The sequence below is a fragment of the Neopsephotus bourkii genome, unplaced genomic scaffold, assembly GCF_033783945.1.
Source record: "Neopsephotus bourkii isolate Nb327-2 ecotype Australia unplaced genomic scaffold, CSIRO-AGI_Nbou_v1 NB_318, whole genome shotgun sequence".
Taxonomy (NCBI): Eukaryota; Metazoa; Chordata; class Aves; order Psittaciformes; family Psittacidae; genus Neopsephotus; species Neopsephotus bourkii.
In genome coordinates, this window is record NW_026900826.1 from 340,675 (window position 1) to 361,118 (window position 20,444).

The 20,444-nt window shown below is 36.2% G+C and overlaps 1 protein-coding gene across 2 annotated transcripts in view; it reads right to left on the reverse strand.

Annotated features, from left to right (window-relative positions):
* Nucleotides 1-3,493: 3,493 nt before the first annotated feature.
* EFL1 (elongation factor like GTPase 1) overlaps nucleotides 3,494-20,444 on the reverse strand; it is a 79,572-nt gene continuing 62,621 nt past the window's right edge. For both annotated transcript variants that reach the window (XM_061347271.1, XM_061347270.1), the window contains exons 19-20: nucleotides 16,515-16,699; nucleotides 3,494-4,055 (exon numbers count right to left, since the gene is read on the reverse strand). In XM_061347271.1, the coding sequence (XP_061203255.1) occupies nucleotides 3,867-4,055; nucleotides 16,515-16,699 (374 nt within the window). In that variant the 3' untranslated portion in view covers nucleotides 3,494-3,866. The remainder of the gene's footprint in view (nucleotides 4,056-16,514; nucleotides 16,700-20,444) is intronic.

Genomic DNA, 20,444 nt, shown 5'->3' on the forward strand with positions numbered 1-20,444 from the left:
GCACTACGTTTATAAATGAAAAAAAATTCAGACAGATAAATTAGAGGAACACCTCTAATCAAATGTGCAGCTTTACTCCCAGAATTGCCAAGTACAGTGTATTTACCTCCTGTGTAAATTGATCTCCAGTTTCTCATTTATACTGGAGACATTTATTCCCCCCACCAAGTATCTGGAAACAAAGAACAAGCAAGCACTTAGCAAAAGCTAAGGTTCTTTCATCCTTGTGGGTCTCAGGTAGTTGTACAAACAGGTGACTCTTTGCATGCACAAACCCATCATTTTTCTCAGGCATGGCAATACGCCAGGCCAGGCTGTAACAAGCTCATGAGTTTAAGGCTCCCTTTTAATATGTCCAAAAAACCAACTAAAGATTCCTCAAGTAGCATTAAAGAATTTTCTGCCCACAACTTTTCATGAGAGGAATCTTGTTGCTGCTTTGCCATCTACTGTAAAGCCTGCCTTGACTCACCTCTCCCCTGTAATGCTATTGGAAGGACTACTCAAGAAGATTGCAAGGTACTTGAACTGTGCTGCTTGCAACCTTCCTATAGATTTATTATGGCTTTCTCCATGTATTTATAACCCAACACCTCACACAGAATAGCAGAGGGCTCTGCCATGCACTGTGAGAAATGTAAAGGACATTTATAATTGTGATTATAAATGTTAAAGAGGAATTTCAACTCAACACAATGGATATTTGGAGTCCAAGAATTTTGCCAGGACCCCTCTTCTATCAGAGTGAGTATTCAATCTAATAAAACATTCCAAAATTACTTTCTCTTCCATGCTGTAAATTTATCAGAAGTATAGTGAACAGTTCAAGTGTTGCAAGTTTCTCTCTTCTTGTCAGCAAGCTGGCTGACTTTATGAAGGAGTGACATGTTCTATTTCCCACAGAATAAGGTTCCAAACATTAATGTCTCAAACAAGAAGAGTTAGTTCCTAAGGTTAGCAGGGAGTAAAGAGATCACATTCAGAGCTAATTTGGGAACTGCATGTTTTGGTATAGAAATATTGTGCTTCTTTCTCTGGTGTCTCTGCCCTCATCAATTCTAATATTGAGGCTGCAGCTGAAGGCCTAAACTAATGTGGAAAGAGAAGCAGGAAAGAACACACAGCACAAATTCCAGTTTGTTTTTTCTTTTGGACTCCTGTTTTAAAATACAAGTGAAGTTTGTTGAAAGAAACTAAAAACTATGTGGAAAAAAACTGTGAATAACCTAAGATTACGAGTGCTTGAGAAAATGAAGGATTTTTAAAGCAAGAAGGTAAAAGAAGTGTGGCTAGAGATAAGGGACTTGCTGGCCACTGCTTAGTATTTATCATCCTCTGGGGAAATATTTTTTGGGTTGTTTTCCTTTCTACAAAGTGGAAACATTTGAACTATCATATGGCTTGCCCAGTGAATAGTTACCATTCTCTAATAAATATTACTATATAGAAGCTGACTGTTGTTTTTATAAATTATCAATTGTAAGGAGCCTTGATTCTACTAAAGCCAGTAGAGCCAAATCACGTCAATTGAGTGCGTAGTTTTCAGAAAGCTAAAAGTGTACTGAACATTTACACATACAAAATATTTTAAAAGCTGTGCATGCTTATTTTAAATATGTATTATATTTAGCAATAAAGCTGGTAATGGAAAATGAAATTATATAATGGCTAGCTCTCAATTAAATCTTTCCATGGCTTGCTCCATCAGCAAGTTATTTATCCTGCTTTGCAGAGATTTTCCAAAATTATGTCACATTGTTATGTATGTATAACAAAGCCAGGGAAAAACAGCTACATCAAATTATTTCTTGAATAATCCAGAGAAAAATGGTTAGAAATTCATGGCACATAAGCAATTAGATTCTCTTCCCACTAGTAGCTGTTACTAAAGAAAACAGATCTCAAATATTGCTGCTAGCATTTCTTGCTGGTTGGTTTGATTTTCTTCTGCTAGTTTTTCTCTTTACAAATAATACTGTTGCAACATCCTGAATTATCATCCTTATGCTGTTTGAGGTGCAAGTGAAAAACACACCATAACAGAACATGGAAGCTCTTGTTAAATCTTTTAAAGTCTATGTTAATGCTCTTTCTGCTTATGTCAGTATAGTAGGTCACAGTTAACAATTACATAGTGATAATAATGACCAACATGCCCTATTCAAGCACCTTTGTGACTGCAGGCCAGACATCTGTAGCTCTACCTTGTATTCAGCTAGCAGGGTAGCTATATTAGCCAAGATCTCATTACAAACATTCACATCTAGGCTGGTTTTTGCATGCCCTCCATGGCTATACCAGCTGGCAGTGCCCAAACTATGCAAGTATGTTTGTTCAAGCTCTAATAGGGCTGCTGTGCAGACCCCCCCCCACAAAACACAGCAATTTATTGAACAACCTTCTAAGAAAGGCAAATATTTCATTTGCTTGAATAATTCATAAATACAATGTTAAAAGGAAACATTTCCATAATGATACCAAACAAGCCGGAAAAGAAAAGGCTGCTATTTAAAATAAAAGTTAAGCGTTCAAAATCATTCTACTTGTGAAATAAGTAAGTTTTCTTTCCCCTAAAAAAGCAAAACTGACAATGCCTGCTGCATTAACTGACACACAGAGGAGGACCGAGCAGGTGCTAAAGGAATACACGGCATGACAAATTAAATAAGTCCTTGTATTCTGGAAAGAAAAGGATAAGCTGTTTTCATGGTTATCTGAAACAGAACTCTGCAATTAGCAAAGACAAGAGGTAGCAGACTTATCAGTTGGCACAACATTTAAGGACTTATTTCCCATTCATTTAACTAAATATTAGAAACTCCTCAAGGACACCTACCTATTCAGTATTAACTATCTCGAATTCTTGTCCTTTGCTCTTATAAATCTAAGCTGCCAAATGAGAAGATAATTCATGCACCATGTTTCTCTTCTGTCCAAGGTTTCCATTTTTCTTAACTAAAACTTACGCCCTGTGAGGAATTTTTTTCCTGTTAGTCTTGGTCTGAATCATTTTGGAACTTTCTGCCTCCTAGACACCTGCAAGCAGCAAGATATTTTGTATATTTTTGCAAGTGTTTCCCTTCACTGAATTCAAGACAACAGGCTAAATGGGCAGAAACTTCTGCAAGAGTCTGGAAACACTCACACAGGATTGGCAGAAGTAGCTGTGTGCTTAGTTCAGAGACTGCAGCTCCCGGTTTAGGATAATCCTATGAATTTTTTAATAAGATGTGTTCTAAGGAGGGAAATAAGACAAATCTTGCTTGGTTGGCAATGCTTAGTCTTTCACATGTGCTATTTTTGATCTCCGATTTAAAGAGGATAACATTACTGCTTTAGATGCCTGCTTACATGAGGAACGGAGTAAAACAAAACAGTTTAGAAACTCCCACCAGGCTTACATCTATTTGCACAGAGGTAACTATAGGAAGTACTGGTAACAAATACATTACAGAAATCAAAATAAATTAAAAAAACAGACTCAAACCCAATAAGGAGCTAAATTCAGTGCAAAGTTTATTTGCAACAAACTAACTAACCAGCTCTAACTGTAATTACATCTGATAAACCAGAAAGAAAGAAAATTCAGTTGAGTTCCTAATGCCATGACAAAGTTCAATAGGGCAATAAATTCTCACAATTAAGACCAATTGCAAGGAATATGCCTATACTTTATTTAAATAAATAAACTATTTTCTCTGTATAAAAGTTGGAAAGGCTTAAGTTGACTAAAACATAAGCCACAGACATAGCATATAAGAAAAGTGGTGTCAAAGAACAAAGTCCAGATGAAATTTTGAATCTGCTGCATAGAAAATCATCCACCTGCACTTAGCTGAGTCAGGAGAGAAAGGAAGCAGACACAGCTACTTATTTCTACTGAGAGTTCTTTGCTTTTCAGCATGCTCCACAATTTTTTCTTCTACATAAAGTCCCTTTCTCTTTCTTACTGCATTCATGTACTTGCGGGCCTGGTTCTCCGAGTCTGCCTTTTCCCCAAAGTGCAAGTATTCTTCCTCAGTGGTTGGTACCCAGAATGGGTCACTTGAAATGATCTATAAAAACAGGAAAAGAAAAAAACAAGAAAGGTAAAGTAGTACAAAGGTTTATTAGTACATTTCTGGTAATCAATCTCTGAAGCAGAGAAATATGAAGGCAGAGTAGCTAAGAGTTTTCTGGAAAGCCTGCAGTTAGCTATTTAAGGAGAAAACAAGAGTTCAGATACACTATGTTACACTTGTGACAAGAAGCCCACAATAGCTTGTAACTCAACTGCATTTATCTGCATACCAATTTTATTTTAAAGCAAATTTAATTGTCAGTCAGCAAACAATGTCAACATTCAGAAAATTCTCAGTTTTCAAGAAGGAATTCCTTATTTAGAATATTATCTCACTATGATTTTATTAGAACTTACAGGAACTGAAGGTTTCTGCTCATTTCTGTGCCCTATGCTCTTCAATCCCCGTGAGTTGGACAGATGGTTTAAAATCATTGTTTCTGGTGATAACAAATTTAGTAGAGCTGTTCTTGCAGTTTAATATCTTAAGGGCACTCCTCCAGAAGAGATTTCAGAAGTAACATTATCAGCATGTCTTTGTCCCCAGTTTATCCTATATACCCCATACTTCTCAGACTACCACAAAGAGTATTTCAAAGATGCAGTTAACCTTACAAGTCTTTAAAAGCTTTCCCCATTTCATCCTGCACAGCAAAGCTACAACATTTTTAACTCCCCAAGAAAGTCTGAAGAGATATTTAGTCTTTACCTTTGGGCTAGATTTCACATAAATTCCAGGCTTAATATTCTACTAGCTAGCCAAAGATAATAATTCTTTCCATTACTATTAGTGACCTACAGAACTTAAAAAGTTTTGGTTTTCCAAATAAATGTTTTAAGACCCAAAGAAAAAGTAGGACTTCCTCCACCAATTCTAAGCTCCTAAGAATCCACCTCAGTGGCACCAGAAATTATTCCTAAGTCATTAAGACTGACCACCAGGTCTTAAGCTCACATAATGTGTATGTGTAATCAAATCCATGAAATGTTCCCTAGTGAACTGATGTTTGGGTGACCAACCAAAATTGTATAGGGTTATAGTCCAGAGATTTAACTTTCCTTCCCATTAGTGGACAATTAACTATAAAATAGAGTAAAAAAAACCCCAAAACTGTAGCATGGAGCTTGGTGAAAAATAACAAGATCACCTTCTAAGAATGCTAAAAAACCATGAGCAATAGGAAGGGATAAAATGGATCATATTATGTTACATAGGTTCTGTTGCAAATGTCAAGAAACTTATTTAAGCAATTGTAGATTTCCTCACAAAATGCAGTTACAGGTTATATATTTATACTAAAAAGCCCAAAGGTAATATTGTATCAATTTCTTAAACAAAATCCACATGGAAAAAAGAGTGAAGTATTAGTTACTGTAAGAATCATGATAGTTATGACAATAATTGAGGACATCACTCTATCATTTCTGAAATATGTAATATTAGCACAAACATTAGTAACTGACAAGAAGGGAACAAACGTCCCTCAATGACAAATCTTACCTTAGTGTTATGAACCTTTTCTAGTGCTATAATTTTTTTCTCATGACAAATACTTATCCTGGCCACAAGGTATTTCAAACTAAGCAGCATTTCTTAAAATTTAAGTTACACAAACTAGTGAGAACAGGAATTGAAAAATGATGGCTTAAGATAAACAATTTTTCTCATGAACATCAGTGATTGTGAAGTCCTAATTTACTACCTCATCTTAAATAACATCTAACTCAATCAAACAAATTACACTTTATGGTGCGTCAGGAAAATTACAACAGCAGGAGGTGGCTATTTTGTATTAGGTACCACCATAGGTTCAGTGCTGCAAAATAGTATGTAAACTCCCTAAACCAAGAAAAACAATTTTCCTTTGTTACAGTGAAGTATATGCATAGTCCTGGTAACTGACAGTGACATCAAACCTCAATTATTTAGGTAGGAAATGAGTATGCATAGCATTGTCTGTCTGAAAACCAAAAGAAAGCAGAGCTCAGAAATAAACAGTATGAAACTTAGCTTTCCAAATGTTTCTATATTATAGGACTGTCTAGCCATAGAAGAATCTGCCTGAGTCATACGCATTTCAATGTCTTACACAGGCATTTATAAACAATACCTAGAAACTTTAAGGTGATTCCTTGACAGTTTACATCAATAAAAAGAATGGTCCCAGCTTTTGGAGAGTTTGAAAATTTTACCACTATTCACTAGAAATAAAAAGGTGGAGTAAAGATTACTGTGTTTTTTCCAACTTTGGGGCAAAAAATTGCATGTTGATTTGATGAAGTTGGAGTGATGTTCACACTGAGCATCTTAATGATGTAGAAACACCAGGGACTTCCCTGATCATGATGAGCTCAAAGATCTGAACAAACAAAATTTTCAAAGTGTTAAGAACACACGAGTAAGAAAAGGTGATTCATGCTGCATGGATTTGCTCCAGACTGTACTGCTGAGGGAGAACAACAGCTACAAACTACAGTAACTTAAAAGACTGTTATTATTCCCTTTGATGAATTTTGAAATGGAACACCCAGAAGTTATGCCCAGAAAGAAACAGTGAAACAGTGGTTCCTGAAGAATGAATACAACAGGAGTCCCAAAGTATACAAAATTGAACTCAGAGGTCTAATCTACATGTAAATATTTAGCTACTGTAGTGATGGATGCTTAGAGAAAATACCCAGGTTTGACAGAGTGTTTCTTTCAATAATTTATGACAGACTTGTTTTACTAATGTTAACTGAAGTTTAGCACTTTTCCCACTGACAATAATACTTTATGCCTCAATAGGGATGCCTAGCTCTCAATTACAACAGGAGGCTCAAGTGTGTGCACTACTGAGTACTTACCTAGCCAGCAAAGGTAAACCTGCAAACTTACTGCAGCACGGAGCTACAGAATCCTGGGTGAACCTTGTACTGCTACATGATGCAGAGCAGCGCTGTAAAGAGATAGGTTTCAAAAGCCAACTCAGGAGCTAGCTTTGCTTCTCAATCTCAAGTGCTACAGAGTGCTTCTAGAGCAAGTATGGTGGCATCTGAAAATTTCTGCTAGAGGACCGTGCCTATCTGTATGGTGTAGATAGACTGCAAAAGATGAGGTTAATTAGAACACACTATTTGTACTACCACATGGTAAATAATGAGAAAGAGGAAGCCAGATCTACTGAGTCAGCTGCAACTTGGGGCACCAGCTGTTCATCTTCTTTAAGAAGCCAGCAAAGAGCCTTGTTAACATAACCCTAATATAACTACACAGAGGTGTTACTGACACAGTAATACAAAAAAGTAGGAAGTTTTGTTTTTACAAGTGAAGGTGAGGGCATGGACTAGACTCCCTCTTGTATTCACACCACATTAATGAATCACAGCAAATACATATAGCAGGTGGCATCCATCATTCCCCATACTCTGTTAATACAGTGCAAGCAAGCAAAAGGAAAAAAAAAGGTTTCCGTGTAATGCTCCAGAAGCATTGTCATCAATTTGCTTACAATAGCAGCTGTCAGAATGGTGGGTCTGCGTTTCCTGGAATCAGAGCTGAGGAGCTTTTTAGTCCCCAAGCTATTGTTTGTATTCATGGGAACTGGGTAGGGATGACTCTGGAATCTGTGATAGAAATTGAGTTTTTGTCTGGATCAAGTCCTAAATGATTAATTAGATTCTAAATGGACCGATCCTTCTGGAACATGATGTAGCCGTTTAACAGAGGTAATTTGCTGTGGATCCTGGAAGATCCACAGCATCAAAGTAGAGAAGAAACCCACAAACATTATTTATCCCATGCTGCATGTCACTTTTAATTTAAAATTATTTAGATGTTTCCACATACTATTTTTTCAGTACAAAACTAAAACATATAGGCTAAGATTCATTTTAAAAACAGCAACGTGATGATATCTTAACAATGCTTTTTCAGAAAGTTACACTCCTAAACAAAAACTTCAATCAAAACAAAACTGGAAAGTCAAAACAGCATGTCTTTCATAGCTGAAACATCAAGTAATTTGGATAACTTTCTGTCAAAGGTCTTCAGTCTGCCTTTCAGTCTGCCTGTGTGCCATCTGTGTCTGGGAACCGCTGAGCAGGGCATAACAAGAAAATCATCACAGCCAAACCACTTATACCTCAAGTGTAAGAGACAAATGATGTCAAGAGGAGCCAGTGTTGGGAGAAAAACACTGTAAACCCAGTGATGTGATGGCATTATCAGCACTATGGGAAAGTATATTTTAAAATACCACCACATTGCATATGATTTGGTAACTAGAAAATTCAACTCTTCTTCAGGAACTTTTGTTAGAACTTGGGAATTTTTAACAGCATGAACTAGCCACTGGCCTATGCTTATTTATTATCCAACACCAGAATAACCTGATGGGGACAACAGCAGCTTTAACAGCAAACAGCCCAGAACAAACATGCTTACACCTCCAAAGTGTGCACATCAAAGCAGCAAGAGAGCATACTGCTCCCTCGTTAACACAACCAAGTATTTCTACACCACATCTGCAAGGCTCTTCTGAAAAGAGTTTCTTCTAAAAGAAGTGAATTATAAACTAAGGTTTGTGTAGTTGATCACTAGACTAGCATTTACTCTATTAGAGAGCAAGTGTTTTCTCTAAGTGCAGCCATATAAAATGCAATAAAGTAAAGTGAATTAGTGAACAGCAGCTGATACAGTTCTTAAATATGTTACTGCAAATGCAATTCTTCGGTGATGGAAATGTTCCTTAATAGTATTGTTTAACAGTATTCTCATTGATTTACTTTATAGAAGTCTTGGGTGATAATTTGCTTAAAGTATGACTATAAGCAAATCACTAGAATTCCATTGCACTTAAAAGAAAAGAAAAAAGGAGTCAAACACATGATGAAGAGTGTTGCATTGCTCACTGCAGAACTATGAGCCCACTCCAGGTATAAATAAAACACTGTTCATAATGAAGTCAGCTGGGAGTAGGTATTTCAAGGGAATCGAACAGATTACTTCAAACACTGGAAGTGCAAGAATATTATTCAGAAAAATAAATCATTCTAAAGCAAGATGTTTCATTAAATATCACAACTGTTCAAACCAACACACCCAAACAATGAAGTCTCATAGGACTTGTTTAGTAACAGCATGCTGAGTAGCACAGGCAAAACAGCTGTCATTTTGTTTTAGCCTAACAACCTACACATTAATTATTCCAACAATAAGTGCCTGTATCTTTATCAGAGAAAATCTGAATACCTGTAAGCATCCATAAAAACACAAATACTGTGAGCGTACTATGTTAATACTGGAAGACAACAAAACATGTACCAAATTCTGCAAATGATTATGTAAGCTAATCAAACTTTCCAGTAAGATTTGAGTTAGAACAGACCACTTCCAATACAAGAGGACTCAGAATTTTAAGCCTTAATTTGAGGATGATTTATTATTTGCATTTCAGTGGCACCCAGATGGCTCCAATAGTGATCTGGATCCCATTGTGTAGTGTATTTCACAAAATGATAGCACAAAACAGTCTCTGCCTAAGGCAGTCTAATTATGCAAAACAAGGTCGAAAGAAGCATCAAAAGCAAACAGAAGGGATCTGCCTAGTTCATCCAAAAGGTCAGGCAGATCTAGGAACACAGCCATGCTCCTCGTAGCATTTCCCCTACTGGTCCTTACTGCCTGGAAATTTCTTCCTAGCCAAATACTATCAGTGTAGAAAATGCTTTATCTGGACCACGAATAGAAAGAGCAGTCTTACATTGTCCAACGAAGACTTTAAGCCCAGCAAGCAACATTATGGCCTTTGTGAACTGCTTTGTAAGAAATCCCATGTACCACTAAAATTCAGTGTGACTGAATACCACAACGAGCCCTTATCAAGCCAGGAAAAACATTACACCAGAAGCTGTTTGAAAAAAAGAGATAATTTAAAAGAACCATTATGCACAGTTTCAAAGATGATACAGGCTTCAGTATATCAGAATCCTTTCTACCTTAGAAAAATTGATGCTAGAAAGACATTGAGTTCAAATGGTGTTCATCACTTAGTAATGACATAAACTACACAACTAAAAGGGTACAGCTGATACACACATTTTCCATGTCTGAAGCAGCCCTGTGAAATGGAAATTACCTTCACCTTTCAGGCAAAATGACAGAACTTTGCAGAGGTTTAGGTGAAATGTGACCTTGAAAAACTGTTACCCGCCAGGTTTTCAGTAATATGCTGGGTAATGCTGTGAAAGTGCTTCTGCACTAAGCATAACCAAAGGTACAAGGCCATTTGGATACTGGCAGTGTGCTTCCTGAACAGAGGTCACTGGGCAGGGTACCCAGTAGGACTGAGGTCAGATGGACTGAGTGGGCTTTAGACAGTGTCTCATACATTTCTGGGATGTGGAGTAGGGGCAGGGAGGAGACAACAGCCTCAGAAGTGGATAGAGCATGATTTCTTGGCTATACTCTTCCTGTGAACTCAGATCCAGAAAGACCCATTATTTCACTAAGTAAGACCTTCCTTGAGTATCATACACGGTGTAATACAGATGTACCCATGTGACTGGCTAATTCCTATGTTTAACCCAAGCAGCTACAGAGTCAAGAAAGAACTGACAGCATTGCAGCACACTACTGCCCAACACATACCATGCTGATGCCTGTATGCACAGGCAGTTTTTCAAATCATTCTTTACTTCCATGTGAAAGAAAATATAGACTCTAGAACAGTGTTGCAAGATGACATTTGGCAACTTCAATAGCCATCTCCACATGAATAATTGCTTCCCATCAACCACAGTAAAATGGCATGATACTAGTGTATGATAATGAGATGCCATAACTTAAAACGTAGAGAAGTCTGAATGCCATTTTTGAAGTGATTTCTGTACCACAGCATTGAAACACAATATTCAATTGAAGAACAGGTAAACCCTTGTTTCTAATTTTGCTATTCTGCTTTCAGAGCAGCCAGGATCTTAGTCTGCCCTTGAAAGAAACCACAACTTAAAATCTCATGGAAAGATTCAACAAGTTTGTCTGTCATGTTGTTATTTAACCAACTGTAGGGTCTTACTGGCTTTATTCAGTGAAAACCCCTTCATAATAGGTATGTTATTATTCCTTTGTAGGCCTTTACAAGCCCCAAATGCTTCCCATTCAGAAAGGGAGAGAATATTCTCTGCAGGTTCAGCCTCTTCATTTTGCTGCAGCCATTCCGTTACAGTGGAAAGCAGATACCACTTCCTGTTCTTCTTAGGAGTATTAATTGACTGTGGGAAGCACTGAGCACCAGAAACACTTCCACAAAACATGACCCTGGGGGTGAGGATTAAGCAGCAGAGGGTGGGAGAAGAAATATCTGCATTAGCTAAAGAATTTTACTGAAGCACCTACACATATATGTTCTCGAAATAAACCAAGTTACAGTTATTGTTAAAACACAAATACTTTGTGTACCAGATCTCCTGTTTTATAAATAGCTAATCTCGATGCCATATCCTGAAAGCAAAAAAACCCAACTAATTCTCAGCCTCCCTTTTTACCAATTGTTTGACTACACTGCAGGCAAATGCTGGCACCACAGAATGCTGCCGGTGTGCATCACTACAGATCAACTCATCAAATAAACACCATGCATCTCCTTCTAAAGATAAAGGGGATACAGAATAAATTTCAGTCAAACATTAGATGTTTAACCTACAGAGATATATTAGGAGTGTAGATTCCCTACAGGGAAAATGAGCATCCAAAAGCATTTTATAATTCAGAGATCCCATACACTATATATATATGGGGACAGCCAAGGCCTTAAAATGCCTGAAGTCAGGTAAGAGAACTCTTCTTCCAATAAATATTTTAATACTGAACTTTTACACATTTAGTTATAAACTCATACAAATTTATTTTGGCTCAAGAGCATCATCCTTGTTAGTGTCCCAATCAACAGATGAGCTTTAGCCTTGACTTCAGTTTGCAGCTAAAAACAGGAAGAAAGAAAAGGAGACATGTGGCTCTACTGTTGCAGTTTTTCCTATTACTTAAGAAACACGTATTAGGAGGGAAAATTAAAGCCACACCACTACCACTTTTATTTACTACTTTAATTAGCTTCAGATGTGCTGGCCAATACAAATAGCTTTTCATATTCGAAAGGTTCAAGGTTACTGCCAGAATTCATTTACATGCCTAAACTGTCACAACGATGTATATGAAGTTACAGTTCAAACCTAGTATAGATTCACAGATTCTCAGAGTCTCTCCCACAACCTTAGTCTGCTTGCTATTTAACGCAAGCTTAACGATCTCACCCAGCAACTCCTCTGTTATGCTCTCATCTTCTAAGTTGCAAAATGACTTACAATTCAAACAGAATGGATTAGAATTCAGAATACAAAACTTCCAGATTCAGAATGCCTTACCGCTTACTACATTCAGCCCATCTCCTACCATCTCTTGCCTCCAGAGCTCTAAGGCACATACTAGGCACTATTCTACTTGGAAGGCATACTGAAGAACAATTCAGATTAAGCATGTGTTTATAGTTCAACCATGCTCCACCAAAAATACACCTGTGTCTAATAGTCAGTCATTATGCAATTTAAAAGATGAGTTAACAAGAATACTCCACATTTCACAACTTTAGAACTAGTAGATGTCTTCAACAATTTCTGCACTTGCTGAAAATTCAACTAGCATCTGAACAGAGACACATGCTTTTTTTTTTAACTATAATACCTTTCCCAAGTGGCATTAGAGCTCCATTACGCTGAGCATTCTTCAATCGCAAATATCTTCTTGTTCAAATAACCTAACGAGTAGGATAAAATGACATGACTGAGTGAAAGATGTAACTGCAAAGAATCAAGGGAGAACAGAGGGAAGAGGCTCAGGCAAAAACACACACTAACTGAAAATGTGTTATTAATTCAAGGATTTAAAAAAAACCCAACAAAAAACACAACAAAAAAAACACCCCAAACAAACAAAAAAAAAAAACAACTACCAAGGAGTTTAATTATTATCCCAAAGTTATATCTTTTAAACTAAGAATTCAGAAGAAAGTTTATACTGAAATCTGAGAAAATATGGCCAAGTAAACACAATACATTTAACATTTGTTTTGGGATATCATAAACACTTGGCTAACTTTTAAAACTAATTTGTTTAAACTGGAACCAAACTAAAAGCTCCCATTAATGTTCTTCTGGTGCCGTCCTCTACATGCAGGAATAAATTGTATAAGCATGACAGAAGAAATTAATAAAAAAGGAGTATCTAGCAAGATAGACCTCAATATGTGCATTGCTCCGTCCCCTGGGGCTGGAGGAGTCTGAACTATACAAAATATATTCATTAACTGAAGAAAAAAAAATGGTAACTTCATTTTCAGAGAGACCAAAATTATTTCATTTAAATGTAGGCTCTACCACTGACCTGCCTGTGCTTATAGTCTAGAAATCACATTAATGAAATATAAGAATAATAAAAAAACTGATTCAAACCTCACTTCTTTAAACATACTTTATGCATGTGATTTCCATGAGACTGTGTTTAAGTTTAAAAATTACCAAATGTGTCTGTTTCACTATCTGTAAAATGGGGATAACAACGTATTAGAAGGAATCTGTGCAGAGAAATACAAGTCTCCAGTACTGTTAATGCACTGAGCACACTGAGAAAACACCACTAACAAAGAATCAATTCAGAATGTCATGGGAAGGGTGTGGATAGTGTGAGGTTAAAGCAGCAATCGTACACTTGGTAACATAGGAAGTGGAAAACAAAACCAAGTAGCTACCACATTCCCTCTCCATTTCTAGCACTAAGGACAAAATAGTACAGTATTACACAGGGTTCAAATCACACTGCCTTACACAATGATACATTAAATAAGTGGATTCAAATAAAATGCTGATGTTTGTCATGTATATATTTGTAAGAATTCATCAGTAATGTAGCAATGTCAAAATCGTGCCTAATACCTGATGAAACCTGACAGCATTTTTATTTGTGGGTTTTGTTTACAGCAGAATGCAGAGAGAAAACGAAACAGAAAAGCTCTACAGATTACTCATGTGATTTGAGACACAAAACCTTTTTTTTTCTTTTCCTGGCTTCTCTGTCATACCACCACTAGAGATTCTGAAAACTGTATTTATTTAGCAATTCTGCTGATGATGTGAGAGTAGCATGCACTCCCTCTGCCATCACTACACAGAGCCAACATTGCCAGTAGCTTACTAAAAGGCTTATTTTGTCACAAAAATATGTGAGCATGACTTTCAATGTGACAAAAAACAACCATCCCTCTCCCCACTGACATATTTGTCAGGTGGAAAGGTGACTGGCTTACACTGTAATTTTTCCTACTACTACTGAATTTTAACATACTAGCTGTAATTGTAATTTCTCCAGAGGGTCAGTTTTAGAAAATGTTGCCAGTTGTTCAAATCTCCCTCTCCTAATACATATGTATAATAAAGTGTGAACATTTTCCTATGTGAAAATCACCACAACTGATAGAATGAACACACACCCCAATGTCTGGGGTTAGTAGGGAAGGTCAGGATTATGGTTTTTGGTTAGTATTGGAGCACAGTAGCTACAAATCCTAAAGAAATTGGCACAAAACAATGATTAGCTGGAATTAACACCTTTCTGACTAGCAGTCCTTTAGGGGCACTGATATCAGAGGCCATCCAGACAAAAGACAGTTAAGCCACAAAACCTCACCAGCTGCACTTCATATAACAACGATTAAAATTGATCAGGCTACTGCATGTAATCCTGCAGTCTGCAATATAACCTGTTAGCAGCTTACAGCTAGACCACTACACTCAAAAAGATGATGCTTTATCTATTTTTTGTGCATGCACCATCTATAGAGGGTTGCCCTTTCTTTTTTTCTTTTGCTTTTCATTCAGTGTAGCTCTGTTTTTCCCTTCAGTTGTTCTCTGTGAAGACTTAGTTACAAGAAGATCACATGAATCGGTATTGAGAGAAGAAAGCTAAACCCTGCTCCACTACATTTCCTAACACACCATTGTTTTCTAACACCAGTAAGGCACCACTGCCAAGGAGGACATAATGTACTTTTCTAAGTCTACTGTTTCAAGGATTCCCAACTCTTTTAATACCTCATTACTCTGCTGGTTTGCAGAGATCCTCCTTTTCCATTAGCATCTATATAAAACTCCAGAAGTAGTCACAACAATTACTAACAATTCAGATTATTACAGAGATACAGAGCTAGTGAAGTATTTAACAGGTACTACCTATTAGGACAACTTAGCTACAGGAAATGAAGAATAATCCACACCATGTGAAAAAACAGTGCATACTTCAGAGAGAAACAGTGGTAAACTGACCACAGCTGGCAACTACATAGAGCATTAGTGGCTTCAAGAATCTGTAGCTGTTACTACTCAAAAACTTCATGTTTGAAGTCACAAAATAAATCATAAGATGAAACAAAAATCAAAGACTCTGTAATCCATTTACAAAAGTTTTGATGGTCTTAACATCAAATAAAATGATACCTGACTAAAAACCACAACTAACCAAAAAACTAATAAACAACAAAAACCCCACCCCACAACAAAACAGAAAACCTGAGGCTTACTTAAAAGAATTCATGTGGAACACTTATACCCACTGACTCTGTCCTTGAATCTATTTCTAGCTCCTTCACTGGAGTATTCCAAGAAGCCCTATATTGCAGGGTTTTTGTCTTGAACAAGGAACTCTGATTTACAGCTTTTATATTTCTCCTTGAAGATCTACTATCCACATCATAGGAACAAAATGCAGTGCACTCTCACGTGATGACACTCCTTATCATCTTTCCCACTTGCATATTTCCTTTATACTTTCACCTTTTCATTTCTTTAAGTGACAAAGATGACCAAACAGAATGATTTTGAGGACACCTCTACTTACTATCACCAGACTTAATTTTGAAAGAATGAAATCTATTCCCTTTGCCTTTAAATATGAAAATATATGCTGACTTGGAAATACAACGACAAAAATAGCTAAGTGTTTGCTAACCCCTAATGCTAATCATAGGCATTAGATTTGTTGTTACATTTTCTATTATTGTTAGGCTGGGGTTGTTTTGTGGATGTTTTTTTCTTCCCACTCCACAAACAAGTTTACCAGAGAAGTCATAAAAAAGGCATATAAAATTCAGGAAAGCACACTTATGAAGAATCAGTTTCATTTGTGAAGAATGTACTTTCTATTGAAATAAAAAAGCATCTCATCTAAACAAAATATAAATACATTTCTCAATAGAATATCTATAAAAGGAAGTAAGACTAATATAAAGCTACTTTTTTCCTCTTACTTTCCAAAAGGAATTAACTGACTGTCTTGACCAAAATTTAACCTTTTCCGCTTATTATTCCAGCCTGCCACATCTACAGGAAATAGATCACCAAAACAGATGGAGTGAATAGATATTTTTACCTCCCAGTGGCTGAACACCAGCTGCGGACTGGCCAGGCCACTAGTTCTCTTCCTGATTTCATCAGCAAAACCAAAGCTTTCTGCTACTGGCAGGACTGCCTTTATAATAAACACATCCGTCCCCTCTTTCATCTCCTCTTGTAATACTCTGCCTTCTCTTTTGGACAGGACAGCATACACACGACCTGCAAAGACATAATTTTAATGACTTTACCAATATATTCATATTCTGCATCACGAAGAGAAATATTTATCCAGGGAAGTTCAGCATTAAGTAAAATACGTAATTTCTTTGGCTAAAATTCTGCCCTTGTAAGTGGATCAATTAAGTATACCCATTAAATTCAAACAAACAACACATTCTGCCAGTACAACGTGCAGAACCATGAGTAACACTTGATAAATTATTACTGCATGGCTCTAGATAATGCTTGCAGTAGATGCATTTTATATAATCACATGGCTATTTTGTTAAAAGGCTCTTTGCCAGATGATGTGCCTAACTTACTTCACTTCTTATAACCAGATATTTGAGAAACACTACTAAGAAATATTACTGTTACAGGAATCATACCTTCATTACCTTCAGAAGTTTGCTTGTTCATGTCTCAGATAGTAATAATAATAGCAGTGCTATTCTAATCACAGAAAACTAGTTTATCTGAAATACTACATGTTTATGTTTAATGTGTTGCTAGGTTTTTAATTAATTCAATCTTAAGTTAGCCATGGATAATTATTTTTCTTTTCCAAATTAACATTCAATCCATTGAAATACAGTGTATATATCATTAAAGCAGCTGTGAAGATGCCTGTGTTTGACTTTACAGTAGGCATTAAGTTATTTTTTAAAATGTTTCTGCAAACTTATGGGCTATTTTACAGATAAATACTAAGAAATACTTTTGTGTTAAGACACCAAAACCACAAGTAAACCTATGCACTGGAAAAAGGTTTCAGAAATGCCTTCAATTACTAATGTGAACAGCTAGTAAGTGTTAGATGCACAAATTAAAGGTACCTTAATGAAGAACAAATTTGTATTAATTTCTGAGAGGCTCAAGTATTTTATATATATTGCATTGAAAAAAACGTGAATGCTGCTACTTCTTATACAGGTGGACAAATCTGGCTCTTACTGGAAATAAGGAGAAATATATATCCTAATACTTGCCATCATTTTGACTTGACAGAAAGATACCATTAAATAGTATAGCCACATACATTGATCTGCATACATACTGCAAGTCTTTTGTGGGCTACTAGAGGAAATGTTGGAGTGAGTTTATTTGCCTTTATCTTTTAAATATAGAACCTGGTCCTTGTTCGGGAAATTCAGCACAGGCACACAGGTAGTGCAGTTAAATCTTCCTGTCAGATGCAGGGAATAAAGCATCAGTTCATCAACAATTGCTTCCGAGTTTACAGTTCTCTAATCAAATGTGGGTTGTTCTATCACCACTGATAATTTTATCTTCTCGTGCCCTTAACGGGACCTCCTCACTGTACGTCTGACTGCCATCTTTACTATGCACAATAGTTTTCTTACTGCTCATGAGTAAATTAAGGAAATACTTAAGATTCGATATTTAAAAATCACAAAAAGATTAAGCCATTCTGAAGATCACTCACTGAGTTTGCCATGCACATACATCCTTTGTTAACATTAACTAAGCATTTTCAAGTTTATGGAAACTTCACTAAGTCCAGAAAACTTTCACATATGAAAAGGTCGTACCTCAGCAGAACTCACAATTCAGTAACTGCTTTAAAAAGCCAGATTAAACATACACACTGTAAAAGAGCATCATGTCATGGTCACTGTACATATACTGTGTATGTATGACAGTATACACTAAGGCCATTTGTTAAAGAAAGTAAGTTCAAAACCACTAATGTTGTAACTCAAACAATTTTACTAATTCTTTTCAGTAGGATATAGAAAATTTTGCATACATACTAATGAGATAAGGTAACATTTGTCACAAAGCACTTTAGATGAACATACTCTAGCCATAATTCACTGAAGATTATTCTTTGAAAACATAAAAGCCAGAAGGGAATTTATAGCTTACTAAATGATTTCTAGATACATACATTTCATCCAAGTAGTCTGGACTACTGCCTCAATTAATGCTATCACAAAGAAGCTACATAAGGTGTTTAGTTTTACCACTATGGGCAGACTGCAGTCTACTGAAGACATACTGTCTCTATCTCTGCTTAGCTGAAAGGCATCAATCAGCAGGAAATACTGTAAGATCTTCCTATTCAAAATAGTTGAAAGTTATTTTGAAAATAAGATACTACTTCAAAAACAGCTTCTAAGTGCTGCAACGTGCAAAGTCCTATGCATAACAGATTCACTTTAAATATGTATTAAAGTCCAGCTCCTTAAAATATTAGATAAGTCGTGTTCACTACTTCACAGAAGGATACTTCAGTGTGTCAAGTGCTAACCAATTTCTGTATTCCCTGCACAATAAAAAAATTAAGCTTCATACAGGAAAGAAATACTGTGGAAGGACAACAGGATCATCATCTGCAAGAGCCTAGGGGTCACAGTAAACTTAGAAAAAAGGGAAGGAGGGGCTGCTATTCTGTTGTGAAATCTGCAAGTTTTCATTCACACCAATGATAATACCCTAAATTGATGTGAATTGCTCCCTACAATACTGTGATCTAAAATCTTAATAACTTTATTTAAAGAAAACTAAAGACATGAGAATTGCTATCAAAATCCAAAAGCAAAAACTACAAGAGAGTCTGGTAAAGTCCTTTCCCTAAGTTTCACTGATACCAGCAAAATGAAAAGACAGTCTAGTTTTCAGTCTCCAGAACACAAAAGAGAGAAGGGAAGAAAACCTTGAAAGGAAGCAATATCAAAGGCAAAAGCTAATAATAATTAAACATGTGACACTAGTTAAGAATATTATGCAATTTTCAGGAGTTTACACAGAACTTCCATAAAGCAGGAGTGTGAAAAAATTGTTTGTTTGGTTTGTGTTTTTTTTCTAATGAACTAACTGTAGAAATGAAATGCTCGAAGTACAAACTACTGAAAACATCAGGTGTATGTAAGACCCAAGTCTAAACCCAACATCCATTAACTGAACACATACACTTCAACCCATTTCTTCATTCCTCTTTCCATGCTCCTCTCCTCAGCTCCAGTGTAGTTTATTTTCATTGTCAGAAAAGTCTGATGGAAAGAGCTTTATATACTGAGACAACAAATATAAAAGAACTAGCTTTCTCAGAAGCTAGCATCTTAGAAACAAGCAGATTAATATGAAGATAAATTAAATGCAACTGGGTATCAATGTATGGAAGACCAATTGGAAGAATAAAGTAACAGAAGCCAGTGGTTTATCACATGTCCACTCCCAAGTCTTAATGGTTAGCATCCATACTCTTTGCTTCCCCTAGTAAGCATGCAATTTATTACCTTAAACTTCCATAACAAAAATTAAACCCATGAAATTGTAATGACTGAAGTGCATGTCTGTAGTTATTAACACACAACTCACATTCATTAGACTGGACTAATTTGGTTGCATGTCTGAACCCTAAATTATACTCATTTAATATACATGTATATATATATATATGCACATTAGGAAGCCATGTTTCCATTTGGTTTTATGGCACAATTGATGAGTCGATGCATGTTAATTACATCACTGTAAACAATCATGCTTCTTCAGGACTAGGCATTTTCAAAACCAGCTTATACATTGTTTTTGTGGTTTGAAAATGGATATATTGCTTATATATAGATTCAGAAGTGTTGTGCTAATGTACTCCTGGAACAGTGATGTGCAGTGTTACAAAGCATAATTTTGATATGCATTCTTAATTGTTAAAAAGTAATTAGAGGCAATTTAAAATGCAGGAGTTCTACATCACATTAAGTTCTAGCTTAAGGTA